The sequence below is a fragment of the Hippopotamus amphibius genome, chromosome 2, assembly GCF_030028045.1.
Source record: "Hippopotamus amphibius kiboko isolate mHipAmp2 chromosome 2, mHipAmp2.hap2, whole genome shotgun sequence".
In the NCBI taxonomy this organism is placed as follows: Eukaryota; Metazoa; Chordata; class Mammalia; order Artiodactyla; family Hippopotamidae; genus Hippopotamus; species Hippopotamus amphibius.
The window spans coordinates 65,209,708-65,222,276 of NC_080187.1; the positions used below are offsets into that span (position 1 = coordinate 65,209,708).

Sequence of the window (12,569 nt, forward strand, 5' to 3'; positions counted from 1 at the left end):
GCTCACCTTCCTCCCAGCTGCGCTCCCAGGGGATGGGCAGTGCTTGGAGATGGCAGGGCTTGAAGAGGAAAGGAACCACTCCAAGGGGTTGTTTGTAATGCTGGATTTGTTCTACGGCATAAAGGAAGGGGAGAAATTTTAAAATAAGTAATTTTTCCAACCTGGGTAGCTGGCAGAAGGATGATGCCACAAATGATAGGAATTTCATACTCTGCTCAATAGTACATGTGACTTCTACTAGTCAGTTCAGCCTTGCTTCAAACCCAGACACAGGGCTCTACGCACTGTGTGATGCGGTGAGGTCTTGTCGACTCTGCAATCCAGTCGCTCTGTGCTAAGGAGATCTGGCCCTGGCTGAAAATCTCCTGGCTGATGTGGGAGCCAGCGTGGGAGCTGGAGCACCTTGTTTGTGGAAGCCCGGGCCTACGCACATTGCTTTCCCACGGTGGTGGTGCGGCGTCTCTGCAACCAGAGGGGCCTCTGGAACAGGCACCAGGCTAAAGGGCCGTCAAAGCAGGATGGCCCCTTTCTGCTCCACACTAAGAGTACTTTATATCTGCCCTGGCAGGGATGGAAACAAGTTTTTGCCAAAAGGAAAGAAGAAATCAAAACATAAAATACACTTCTCTGGGTTGCATGTTCCTGGCTTGACTGATGCCACTTACACAACAGTAGTTATTGTTAGAACAGCACAGAGGGTCTTAGGCAAGACCGGAAATGCTAGCCCAGGATTTGGTCCCCCAGGGTTCTGACACCGAAAGAAGAGGAAGGAACAGCCGGTGTGTGGGGTCAGGAACGTCTCTCCTGATTCCAGCCTTCAGCTGCCTGAACCTCCCAAGCTGCACCCTGCCCCACAGACAAGGAAATGTAGCCACATACAACAGTGGAAAAGGGGCTCTGAGACAAAGAAGGAAGAGTGGGCACCCGTTTCCTGGGACTCTCGGGATCCTCGAACTCTTTGAAGGTCTGTCTGACAAGTTCAGCTTTGATGGGGAAAACTGATTCATTGGACAACCATTGGCTGAATACACAGCACCCTGCTCCACGGTGCATAGCCTCCAAGCCCAAGATAACTTATTTTCTTTCTTTATTTCCCTCGGGTTTTCTAAATCTTGCCACTTTCAAGAAATCCACCCTCAGGGAGCTAATTTTTACATAATTGTTAGCTCTGCGTTTCCTTTGCGAAAGCTGCTCTCCAATTCTGGATGACATGTGATGACCCGCATCAGGAGAAAACATTAGTTTTGTTCTCTTTTATGGCAAACTTGACAACAAAGTCGAATTCTCTTCAGGTGTCTCTCGTCTGAAACGTCTTATAACCCTTTCCTCTAACACATACCACAGCTCGCTTACACAGATGCTGCAGGGAGAAGGCCAGGTGTTTACGGACGTCTTAGAGGGAGCCTTCTTCACGCCTTTCCTCCCTCTGAATTTCTCCGGTTTCCCACCCCCTCTGTTCCCTCCTCTGCATCTTACCGCACTGTGTCCAACCATTGTGTCCTCTGTTGTGTGCTAGGACCGATAAACGCCAAACAAACATTCGATAAATGAGGCAATTGTGAAGGAAACCCTTCCCAGCTTTGCTTTTTTCTTTTTCTTTCTTTTTTTTGGGGGGGCATTTCCTCTTCACTAACTCCACATGCTGTGGGCTTCAAATCAAGATCTATCCCCGCTCCCTGAGACTCTGCAACTTGCCTCTTACATGTACCAGTGTCTATCACCTCTTTACCAAAAACTTCTTTAACAGGAGGTTAACTTCATTGCACCTACACCAATGAAGGGTCATTTTCCCTTTTTCATCAAAGAGTGAATATTTATTGACTACTTACTTGTGCTCTAACAAAACAAAGTCCCAACCCAAAGGAGTCTGCATTGTAGTGGTGAGAGACCCAACACAGCAATAAATAAGCCAATAAATAATATGCTCAGAAAAAAAATAAAGCAAAGTCACAGGACAGCATGCTGGGCATTGGCCTGGGCTTTTCCAGTTCTTAGTGAAAGCGGTAATTGTGTTTTTCGTATTTATCAAGGGCCTCAGCCTCTCCTTTGGGGACAGATGTGGATGCGCTGAGATGACTGACCCACGATATCTGCTTTTGCCAACCAGCCCTCAATGGGAAGAGTAATAATTAAACAAGACAGGTAATAATCCTTGTAAAGTGCTTAATGCAGAGTCTGGTACACAAAACATACTAAATAAGGGGCAGTCGGATAAAATGCGAAGGAGCGGGGTGCCACCATTGGCAAAGGCCATCTCATTTGCCCTAATATCAGTTTAATCTCCACATTACTTGTACTTTCTTCAGGCAGCCCATAGCTTTATGAGCAATTGGCCCTTGGAATTGAGAAGCTGCTCCAGATAAAGACCTTAGTTGAAAGTGCCCTAGTAAATAAGTGGCATGGTTTAGAAGGGAATGCAGGCTGAACTTGACAATAGCTGGTATCTCTCACTTTCCTCCCTGGGGCTCCTCTTCACCCACAGGAACTTGCTCATTACCTGACATATGGGCAAACCTGGAACTGAGGGACGTAATACCCCCTGGGGCAACCTTGATCACCAAGCTGGGAGCCGATAGATAAACTACTCTCCTTTTTTACTTAAAGCAGAAGAATCTGAGGTGTATTCCACAGTTTCTCAGAGGCTTTTCCAGCAGATGGAGCTTCAGTCAACTCACAGCAGTGACCAGCTCAGTGATACATTCGTGTCTTTCTGTCTTTTTCTGTTCAATCTCCTGGTCCCAACCCAACTCCTGCTCATGGGAATTAATTCCCAAAATAACTATTTTTACAAGGTCCTCATAGCAGAAAGAACCCAGGCTAAGACAGTCACACTGTGCTTTGGTCTTTCCTTTTAGATTCTAACTCCCAATATTATATATTCCATATATATATGAAATTAGCTATAACCTCTTCTCTTTTTCATAGCTCCTTCAAGTTAGGAAGTTTCATTCATCAGGTAACTCCACAGTTTCTCTACCAAAGATCTCTCAGATTGTTCTTCCAGCATATAGTTGGCTTGGCAAGTTGATCATTACTGTCTCTATATATGCAAACAAAACCCAGGAATCACATCACTTGGTACAGAAATTCTCTTTGACCCACAATGTTTACATTGGCTCCTCTGTAGCTCGTGGAGACAAGATCTTAAATTTTTCCAAGTTGAAAACCTATCATTTGGAGGGTTGCAAACGAACTTCTGTATTTTAGCGAGCAGGCTGTCCTTTAATTTTGGAGGCAATGTTTTAATGACCCTTTTAGTGATGCAAATACACCTATCATATCCCCTCTCCATCATATATTTGAAAATGCTTTAGGCTGAGACAGTACCTATTCTATTTGGGCATACAAATTGAGTATAACCAACAGAATTATTGACCTGCAATATTAGATTTTCCCCCCTAAATTTAGATTAAGTTGTCTTATAACTAAAAGTTTTTATTTGCCCTTGGAAAGAAGCAGAAAGATAGCAATCGGGAAAAGCAGCAAGATGACAAGGGATGCCCAGCAGAAATGGAGCATTGTCCCCGAGCCAGAGACTAGATTTGCTCAGCTGGAATGGGAGGATTTGGGCAGCAGTTTCCTTAATAGTTCCTTAAAATTACATGAGGAGGAAAACCTAATACAATAGTGAACACTTTGACGGCAGCAGAATAGAGACTTAGACTATTGTCATTTGGGCATTAATTATCTCTGCAGACTGGAGAAGTTGAGAACATTTTAATTACCCATGTTTCCCAATACTCCTGTACATATTTCTCCCTAACCCCCTCCCTTTAAAAAAATTCAATCTATTTAAACGAAAAACAAAAAGACAAACACAAACAGTACATCACTTCTCCCACACCAGTCCCCTGCTCCTGGCAACCACCAACCTGTTCTCTGTATCTATGAGCATATTTATAATTACATATCATATAGATTTTTTTTTTTAGATATATTTTTAAGACTCCACATGTAAGAGAGATCACATAGTATTTGTGTTTCTCGTCTGACTTACTTCACTTAGCATAATGCTCTTGAGGTCCATCTTATCCATATAATTATCATTTAAGTACTTCTGACTGCTTCTGTACTACAATGATCAGGGTCTGTATTGCAACACAGACCATATGGCCCACTAAGCCTTAAGTAAAATAAAATCTTTACTATCTGGCCCTTTAAAGTGAAAGTTTGCTGACCCCTGCTCTAGAATGATAGTTTAGAAGAAGTACAGGGGCCCAAGGAACATGTTAAGCAACACCATGGAGATGCAGCCACGAAAATTCACAATGTGGAAAATTCTGTGAGATCAACAACTTAATTTCTTAAACAAATAAATGATAGTAAGCAATTTTTAAAGGGTGGGAGAGACAACCCATAAGACCTATGAGACATAACTTAATTCGATGTGTAGTCCGTTAAGAAAAATAAAAATGACTCAAAAGTCAACTTAAAAATATGTATGTAACAATCAGGGAAATTTGTATACTGACTGGATATTTGATCGAATTACTACTAATTGTTAAACTGTAAGAACAGCATTGTTTTTACGTTAGTCTTTATAGAGTCCTTCCCATTACGGGGGTTTGGGAGTAAGGAAAGTGGGTATATACAAGTAAAATTGGACATGGAATGATAGTTAATTTTGTTATTAACTGTCATTACAGTTACCTATAACCTATGAGTAAGGGAGGGTTCATTAAATTAGTCTCTCTACTTTTACATATTTTTGATGTTTTTCTTATTATACATTTTTGTCAGTGCAAGAATTTTTAAAGAAATCATAAAAGTTATTGAGAGACATTAAGAAGACCTAAAAGGAGAGATATGCCATGTTTATAGGTTGAAAGACTCAATATTGTAAAAATAAATGTCAATTTTTTCCATTTAAGCCCCAGTAGGGCTCACCCCAGGGGGTTCAACAACAAGCACCACCCCCAGCTTTCCAGCAAGTCTTGTCAGCATCCCAGTGGGGATTTCCTGTCCCAGGCAGCAGTTCCCTGCTAACCAGGCTTATCCTCCCAACTGTGAACAGCTCTGTCTCCGGCAACCCAGAGAACTTCATCCCAAAAGATGAAGTTCTGGATGTGAACTGCATCCAGTTGGCTGCAACCACACTCTCTCTGGTGAGGTCTGAATCCCAGCCTTGGCTCCAGGACTTCCCTTCTAAGTTCATTTGTTTCTTAGATACTCTTCTTCGGCCCTTGGGTATTCTTTTTTTTTTTTCTTTAAACTCTTTATTGGAATATATTTGCTTTACATTCTTGTACCAGTTTTTGAGGTACACCAAAGTGAATCAGCTGTATTTATACATATATCCCCATATCCCCTCCCTCCCACGACTCCCGCCCCACTCTCTGTCCTGACCCTCTAAGGCATCTCCCATCATCAAGTTGATCTCCTTTTGTTATACAGCAACTTCCCACCAGTTATCTATTTTACAGTTGGTAGTGTAAATATGTCTATGCTACTCTCTCGCTTCGTCCCAGCTTCCCCTTCGCCCCTCACCCCAGCCCCGTGTCCTCAAGTCCATTCTCTACTTCTGTATCTCCACTCTTGCCTGTCACTGGGTTCATCAGTACCATTTCTTCAGATTCCATATATATGTGTTAGCATACAGTATTTGTTTTTCTCTTTCTGGCTCACTTCACTCTGTATGACAGACTCTAGCTCCATCCACCTCACTATAAATAACTCAATTTCATTCCTTCTTATTGTGCCACATCTTCTTTATCCATTCTTCTGTTGATGGGTATTCTTTTGACTTTTCTTTTTGCCCTTTTAGTAGCTAACTCCCCACTAATTTTTTAATATTGAATAGTCCATGTTCAAATTACTGTGTGGTTTGCCTCCTGAGTGGGACTGACACACTAGTAAAATTGAAGTTGTACATGTATAACATGTGTGACCCTGTACTCATGTGTGTGTATGTGTGTGTGTATGTGTGAGAGAGAGACAGAGAGAGAGAGAAACATGGACACATGGAGACAGAGAGAGAGAGACAGAGAGAGAGAGAGAAACATGGACACATGGAGACAGAGAGAGAGAGAGAGAGAAACATGGACACATGGGAAAGTACAAATACAAGAATTTCCATAGCAATGTTGTTTAGCATAATCTAAAACTGAAAACAATACAATTGTCTGTCAACAGGAGACAGATTGGCTGTGGGATGTGAGAGAAAGAGTGGAGTCAAGGATATCTCCAAGTTTTTTAACCTGAACAACTTGAACATAAGAATTGCCGTGTTCTGGGACAGGGACGTCTACAAGGGGAAGAAGTTTTGACATTCGAAGGTAAGATCAGAAACCAGTACTAGACTTAAGCTTGAGAAGACTATTAGGCATTCAAATGGAAGGGTTAAGTAGGCAGTTGGAAGTGCAAGTCTGGATGAGAAGCCTGGGTTACCACGGAAGTTATACATTTGGGGGTCCTCAGTGCACAGAGTCCTTAAAGTCAAGCCATAGGGTAATGTCACCAAGTGAGTAAGCGTGGACAGTAAAGAGAAGAGGGCCGAAGGCTGAACGTGGGGACACTCTTCTTGGATGACTGTCATAGTCTTCTCACTCCCCCGGCTTCAGTGTCACGACCACTCTCCATCCCCACCTCCAAAGGTCCTCTTCTTTCAGCATCCAGAGTGACTCAGATTGGATAACACCATTGTCTTAGTCTCTGCAGTGGTTTCCTGTTGCTCATAGAGTAAAGTCCAAACTCCTCACCAGGAGTGTCTGGCTCCTCCCCATGCCTCCACCCTACTCTATTCTTTCCTTCCTTTGTTCTCTACAGACCAGTTCCTTTACGTAGTGCTGTTTATTCCTCAGATACATGTATCTTTCTCATTTCAGGTCACTCGTGCCAGCTGTTCCCTCAGCCTGGAGGGGGAAACTTACTTTTACAGGGCTATATCCTTTCCATTCAAATTTCAGCTCAAAATACCACCTCTTCACAGAATTTCTTCCTGTGCTCACTAGTCACTCTAACAAGCCACTCCATAGCACTTTTTCATGGCACTGGTATCTGATATTATCTTATTTGTTTGCATATTGACTGTGAATCTCAGTCCCCCATGGCAGTCACTGGCTGTGTTTACTATTATATATTTGCAACGCCTCAAATAACAATGCCACCTGGTAGGCAGTCAACAAATATTTGCTGAGGGACTTCCTAGGTGGCACAGTGGTTAAGAAACTGCCTGCCAATGCAGGGGACATGGGTTCGATCCCTGCTCCAGGAAGATCCCACACGCCGCAAAGCAACTAAGCCCGTGTACCACAACTACTGAGCCTGCGTTCTAGAGCTTGCAAGCCACAACTACTGAGCCCACGTGCTGCAGCTACTGAAGCCTGCATGCCTAGAGCCTGTGCTCTGCAACAAGAGAAGCCACTGCAATGAGGAGCCCGCACACTAGAGAAAGCCCATGTGCAGCAACGAAGACCAAACGCAGCCAATAAATAAATAAAAAATTTAAAAAACATTTGCTGAATAAGTGAATGAATGACATAGGATTTCGTATACTTTTTAGTATCTTTTTTAGCTTCCAAATTCAGGGAAGGAATGCTGAGCTGCCGCTTTTCTTTGACCAGGCTTTATCTTTACGTCCACCTTTTACTTCTTCATCAACTCCCTTGTGTCACAAAAGCGCAACAGTGCTACAAAGATATTAGAAAGAATATTTTATTCCAAAGCCTGTGAATCAGAGGATTGTGTAAAGGAGTGAAACTAATCTGAATGCCTCGAGACAGTGATGCGTTGGAATGCACCCAGTGACTCTGGAAAGTGACGGATTGACACTCCCCCAGTGCAGCCATGCTCGCCGTGGAGGCTGTGAGCGCACTGACCAGGTCGGACACAGCATCAGCCACAGTGCCATCATGGGGGAGGTTCTGGAACAATTCTTCATTTTTGTAGGGCTGCTGGTGTGCCTGGTCCACCTGGTGAAATGTGTGAGATTCTCCAAATGTATCTTCCTGCACTTCTGGCAAGTTTCACCAAGGCCTTTCTTGACGTCCATGGGACAGTGGGCAGGTAAAGAAAGTTTTCCATCTCTGTTTTTTTTTTTTTGTTCTTGCTTATTATTACTTAGGTCTCAAAAGATATATTACATCTTTTCGTTGTGTGAGCAAAGATGTAATTCCTTTGGGTTATTTTAATTTGTAGGTCTGGAAAGCACAAATGAAATTAGGATTGTCTGAAAAATGAGATGTGGGACATCAGGAAAAGAGTTACACACAGGCAAGAACTGGAACAACGTGACCCAGTTCTTGCCTGTGTGCTTCTCCTCTCATCCTCACTAGTTGGGGTTTCTTATTTTTGGAGTTTCTGATGATACAAATAATAGATGCTACAGAAAATTTTGTATCTTCTTCTCCAGATTTTCAAAAGCTCAAGGTGCTTTTATTTCTTAAAGGGTGTTTCAAAATTCTGAAATCCAATAAATGATTTAAATTCATTTTATTAAAAAAATTTCTCGGAGCCCTTTAATGAAGTGAGGGTAATACAAAATCAAGGCAGTAAAGATCTCTGTGGAGACGTTTTTAAAAGGGTTACATAGGGAATCTAGGCCTGGTTTGTGTCCCAAGTTGATTGATTAATCCCTGCTTCCCAATGGGATTTAGCTCTTGGAACTACCGTGCAGAATTTCAGCCCTATACTGAGTTTGAGGTGAAGGACCTGAGGCTATGGTTTCAGCATCTTCTTGAATGAAGTGCTAAGTTTGCATTTCGAAGTTGGTGTTCTGTGCTGGGGTCAGTCTATCAATAACCAATATTGTGGTTGGGCCAGCTCTCGTGGCTCTTACTGTGATTGCAAGAGGCTTTTCAGCAATAACCACCATCAGGAAACTTTAATAAAAAAGTAAAGGTTTATTACTTACAGGACCTGGAAATTATACAGCACACCTGGTGCCACACAGCAAGGTCATGGGTAGAAAGAGAGAGAGAGAGAGAGTGAACAAGCCTGGAGTTCTGCTTTTATTTTATTCTGGGGTGGGGGCCTGTGGTTTCCCGTGCTTACTCTTTTTTTTTTTTTTTTTTTTGCCCTTGCTTACTCTTTAGCGGTGAATTTAAAACATAAGAGCCGGAATTTAAAGCGCAGGAAGAGAAAAAAAACAAGTGGTCCAAGTGGTCAGTTATTGAAATCAACCAAGATTTTTAAAACAAAGGAGCATCATTTGGGGGAGGTGGCGTGGCTCTTTACATCATCACGTGGCCAGCACGCATTTATTAGAGATCACCATCTTTAAAGTAGATGCCTCTTGGTAGTGGGTGTCTCATCGCCAGTCAAAGCATAAGTCAGGCACTTGCATGACAAAAGAGAAAAACACAGAAACCAAAACCCGGCTGTCAGGTTTTACACTACAGTTGGGCACTAAGAAGTCCAACGATTAAAAAAGAAGAAAGAAAAAGAATTTAAGTGGCTTTAGAAATACAATGCCAGGCTGAATAGGAGACATTGTAAACAACCTCATAGGGCTGCCAGATAAAATACAGGATACTAAGTCATATTTGAATTTCAGATAAATAAGGAATAATTTTTTAGTATATGACACCCCAAATATGATGTGGGATGTTCTTATACTAAAAAATTATTCGTTGTTTACCTGAAATTCAAATTTAACTAGGCATCCTGTATCCTTATTGCCAAAGCTGGCAATCTTATACCCTCAGCATTGGAAATAAAAAAAATTACTATATGAAAATTGTTTGGCATGAAGAAAATGCATTTTTTATTGTTGCTCGTTACATCTGGAGAGAGAGAGAAAGAGAGAGGGAATACGTGTGTGTGAGCACTCCTTCCTCTCAGGGCAGTATGATGTCTCCAGTGAACTTGAGTATTCTGGATCCAAATACCCTGCTCCACACAGACTCAAATGCCCGTGCTCTGAGGGGCTTAGAGCTCCGCCCATCAGTGTACCGCAAAGCCCTTCTGAGAACACACATTCCAAAGGAAGTTCATATGAGGCCCTCTGTGGTTGATCCCTAATTTTGTCACTGGTATTCTTTATAGATTTGTGGCTCCAATGGCAGAGCCTGGGTTCAAATTCTGCAGTCACCCTTTTTAGCAGTGTTCCCTTGATTGGGTTAAGAACTTTCCCTTGTTGCAATGAAAATAAAAGTGATTGTTCTTTTTCCTCCTGAGAGCAAGGAACACAGAGAACAGCAAACAGGCTAGAGGAGAAAGATAACCTGGCTGGAAATAATTATACAATCTTGGTCATTCTTTAGCTGTTACTGCTAACAAACACTTGACCTTCACAAAGCTGGTTACTCTCTGACTCCATACAAATTACACTTTGCACCTGGCATTTCTTCCCCCACTACACTCCTTTGCAGCACTCTTCATTTCAGAAAGAAGGTTATGGGCTGATAAGTTCAGGGACACCAGACCCGGTGGCTGCGCTGTCTGATGCCAGCTTTGGCCATAAATTTGCAGAAGAAAACAATGCAAGATCCTCACCACCTGGACACCTATCATTTACCCAGACTTCAAGCCCCACTTATAAAATCTTCCCCAATTCCTGAGGAGGGGGGCACAGTTCTTGAGGTGCTAGCCTGCTGTGTCTTCCCTTCTGCCTGGCAGAAAAATAAAGCTCTTCCTCCAAAATCTCTGTCTCCGAATTTCTATTCGACCTCAGTGCACAGAGTGGCCGTTATTACAGTAACACTCTCCCTTAGCTCCCTTCTCCCATCTATAAACTAAGGAAAACGATATTCCCTGCATTATAGGCCTGTTTTGAATGTTAAATGAGATGGTGGCTGTGGGACTGCCCATCCACATGCTCTTTCTGTGTTACTGCGAGCCTGACAAGGAAGAGCTTTATTTGACCTACGATGCCTATTCCACCCTCTCCCTGAATTCCAACAGCCTCATCTGTCGCCCTCACCTAGGCAAACTGATGCCTTCACGCTCACCCCCACCGCTGTGAAGAAGCTGCTGGTGGGAACCCTGGTGGCTCTGGGGTGTGTCAGAGCCAGAACCAAATTTGCACCTGTGTTCCGAGGCCTGTTCTGGGAACTGGGGCAGAGGCAGCACTGAAGACTTTGCTGTGCACGAGAGGAGGAGGTGGAGGTGGCGCCACGAGCCTCAGGAGCCAGCTTCCTCCCCTCTTCTATCCCTCCTGTCCATTTCATGCTGTATAAAGCTGCTGTGCAATTTAACGTGAAAACAATAAGGTCCACATGAATAAAAAACAAAACCCCAAAATACAGTGCCTGGCAGAAGGTAAGCACTCGATAGACACCACCCACTGATTGACGTTATCTTGACTACAGTTCAGGCCTTGTCCTGGGTGATTGTGAGGATGCCTGTGATGGAGGGAAGGTGACGTGGAAGCTAACAACCCTGAGCATAGCACCTCTACCGGGTAAGACAGGTCATATGCATGGATTCATTTTAAAGTACCCAAGTAAACAAATGAAATCATTAGTAACTATTTAAATGAGGGTGCTTCTGCCAGTGTTGCCTGAGGCTTGTTCAGCTTGGTCTGCGCTCCCTTTCAAGTAAACTAAATGTACACATAGCTTTTGCACACACTTCTGGAAAGCATATCCTTCGATTGTTGGTGCAAGGGTAAACGACGGATACAAATGTACTGAATTGTAGTGTATTTTGAACTTGTGACATTCGCACGAATGAGATTTACCCTAGAGCTCCATCATTAAACGTGTGTGCGCTGCTGGCTATAAAAGCACTAGAAGGCCGGTCTGGTTGTTGTCTATGAATCGACAGATCCAGGGAGCACAAATTCTTTAGCTTCCTTCATGTCGTCGCACCCTCTTTTTGTATTTCTGTGTTTTCCTCTCTGTTAAGTTCTCTATCTTCCATGGGCGTTGACTGCTGCTCTCCTGTGAGGGCGAGGAGAACTCGACGTTTAGTAGGAACCTGGAAATGTCTTTACAGTGACAATTAGGTGTGTGGGTAGGGAGATCATAGTGTACACAGCTTGTCCTTGATGAATTCAGGCTTAGAAAGGTCTAAACTCTGATGGGGCCTGAATAACATGCCCCTGGCGGATGCTTTTTGTTTCATTTTGGAGTGTGTTTTTCATAGTCTTACCAACTCTCCCTCCCCATCCCCACCGCCTCCCCCCCCCCCACCCCCCAAAAAAAAGAAAAAAGAAAAAGCATTATTTTGAATGTTTAGTGAAGGGAGTCAAGGCTGGAACTTCACAGTTGAGAGGAGTAGGGCTGGAAAGCAGAAGGGCGCAGCTTTGAAATGTGTCCTAGAGAGTAGGCCTGCAAGAGAATGTGGCCAGCAAGAAACAGGATCTTGAAGATTAACTCAATCCTTTAAAACCATTTCTGTTTTTTGCAGTGATCACTGGAGCAGGAGATGGGATTGGGAAAGCTTACTCATTTGAGGTAAGTTGTGTCCTTGAAAACTTTCTCCTCCCCTTGTATTAAAAACGTCATAGTTACATGACACCCACCCCAAACACTAGTTTTCTGATTATAAAAGCAATAGACATTCCTTAAGAAGGAAACTATTTTCTATAAAACAGGAAATTTAAAAATCATATTCTCACTCCCTGGCTTCCTTTTAAAAAGATAAAATGATATTCAAAGGTGGCAGTATCTCCCCTTAGGAGTTGT

General features: G+C 43.0%; 1 protein-coding gene across 1 annotated transcript in view; it reads left to right on the top strand.

Annotated features, from left to right (window-relative positions):
* The first annotated feature begins 7,806 nt into the window (after positions 1-7,806).
* Positions 7,807-12,569, top strand: part of HSD17B3 (hydroxysteroid 17-beta dehydrogenase 3) — a 42,080-nt gene continuing 37,317 nt past the window's right edge. Inside the window, exons 1-2 of the mRNA XM_057723735.1 lie at positions 7,807-8,004; positions 12,292-12,338. Of these exons, the coding sequence (XP_057579718.1) occupies positions 7,851-8,004; positions 12,292-12,338 (201 nt within the window). The 5' untranslated portion in view covers positions 7,807-7,850. The remainder of the gene's footprint in view (positions 8,005-12,291; positions 12,339-12,569) is intronic.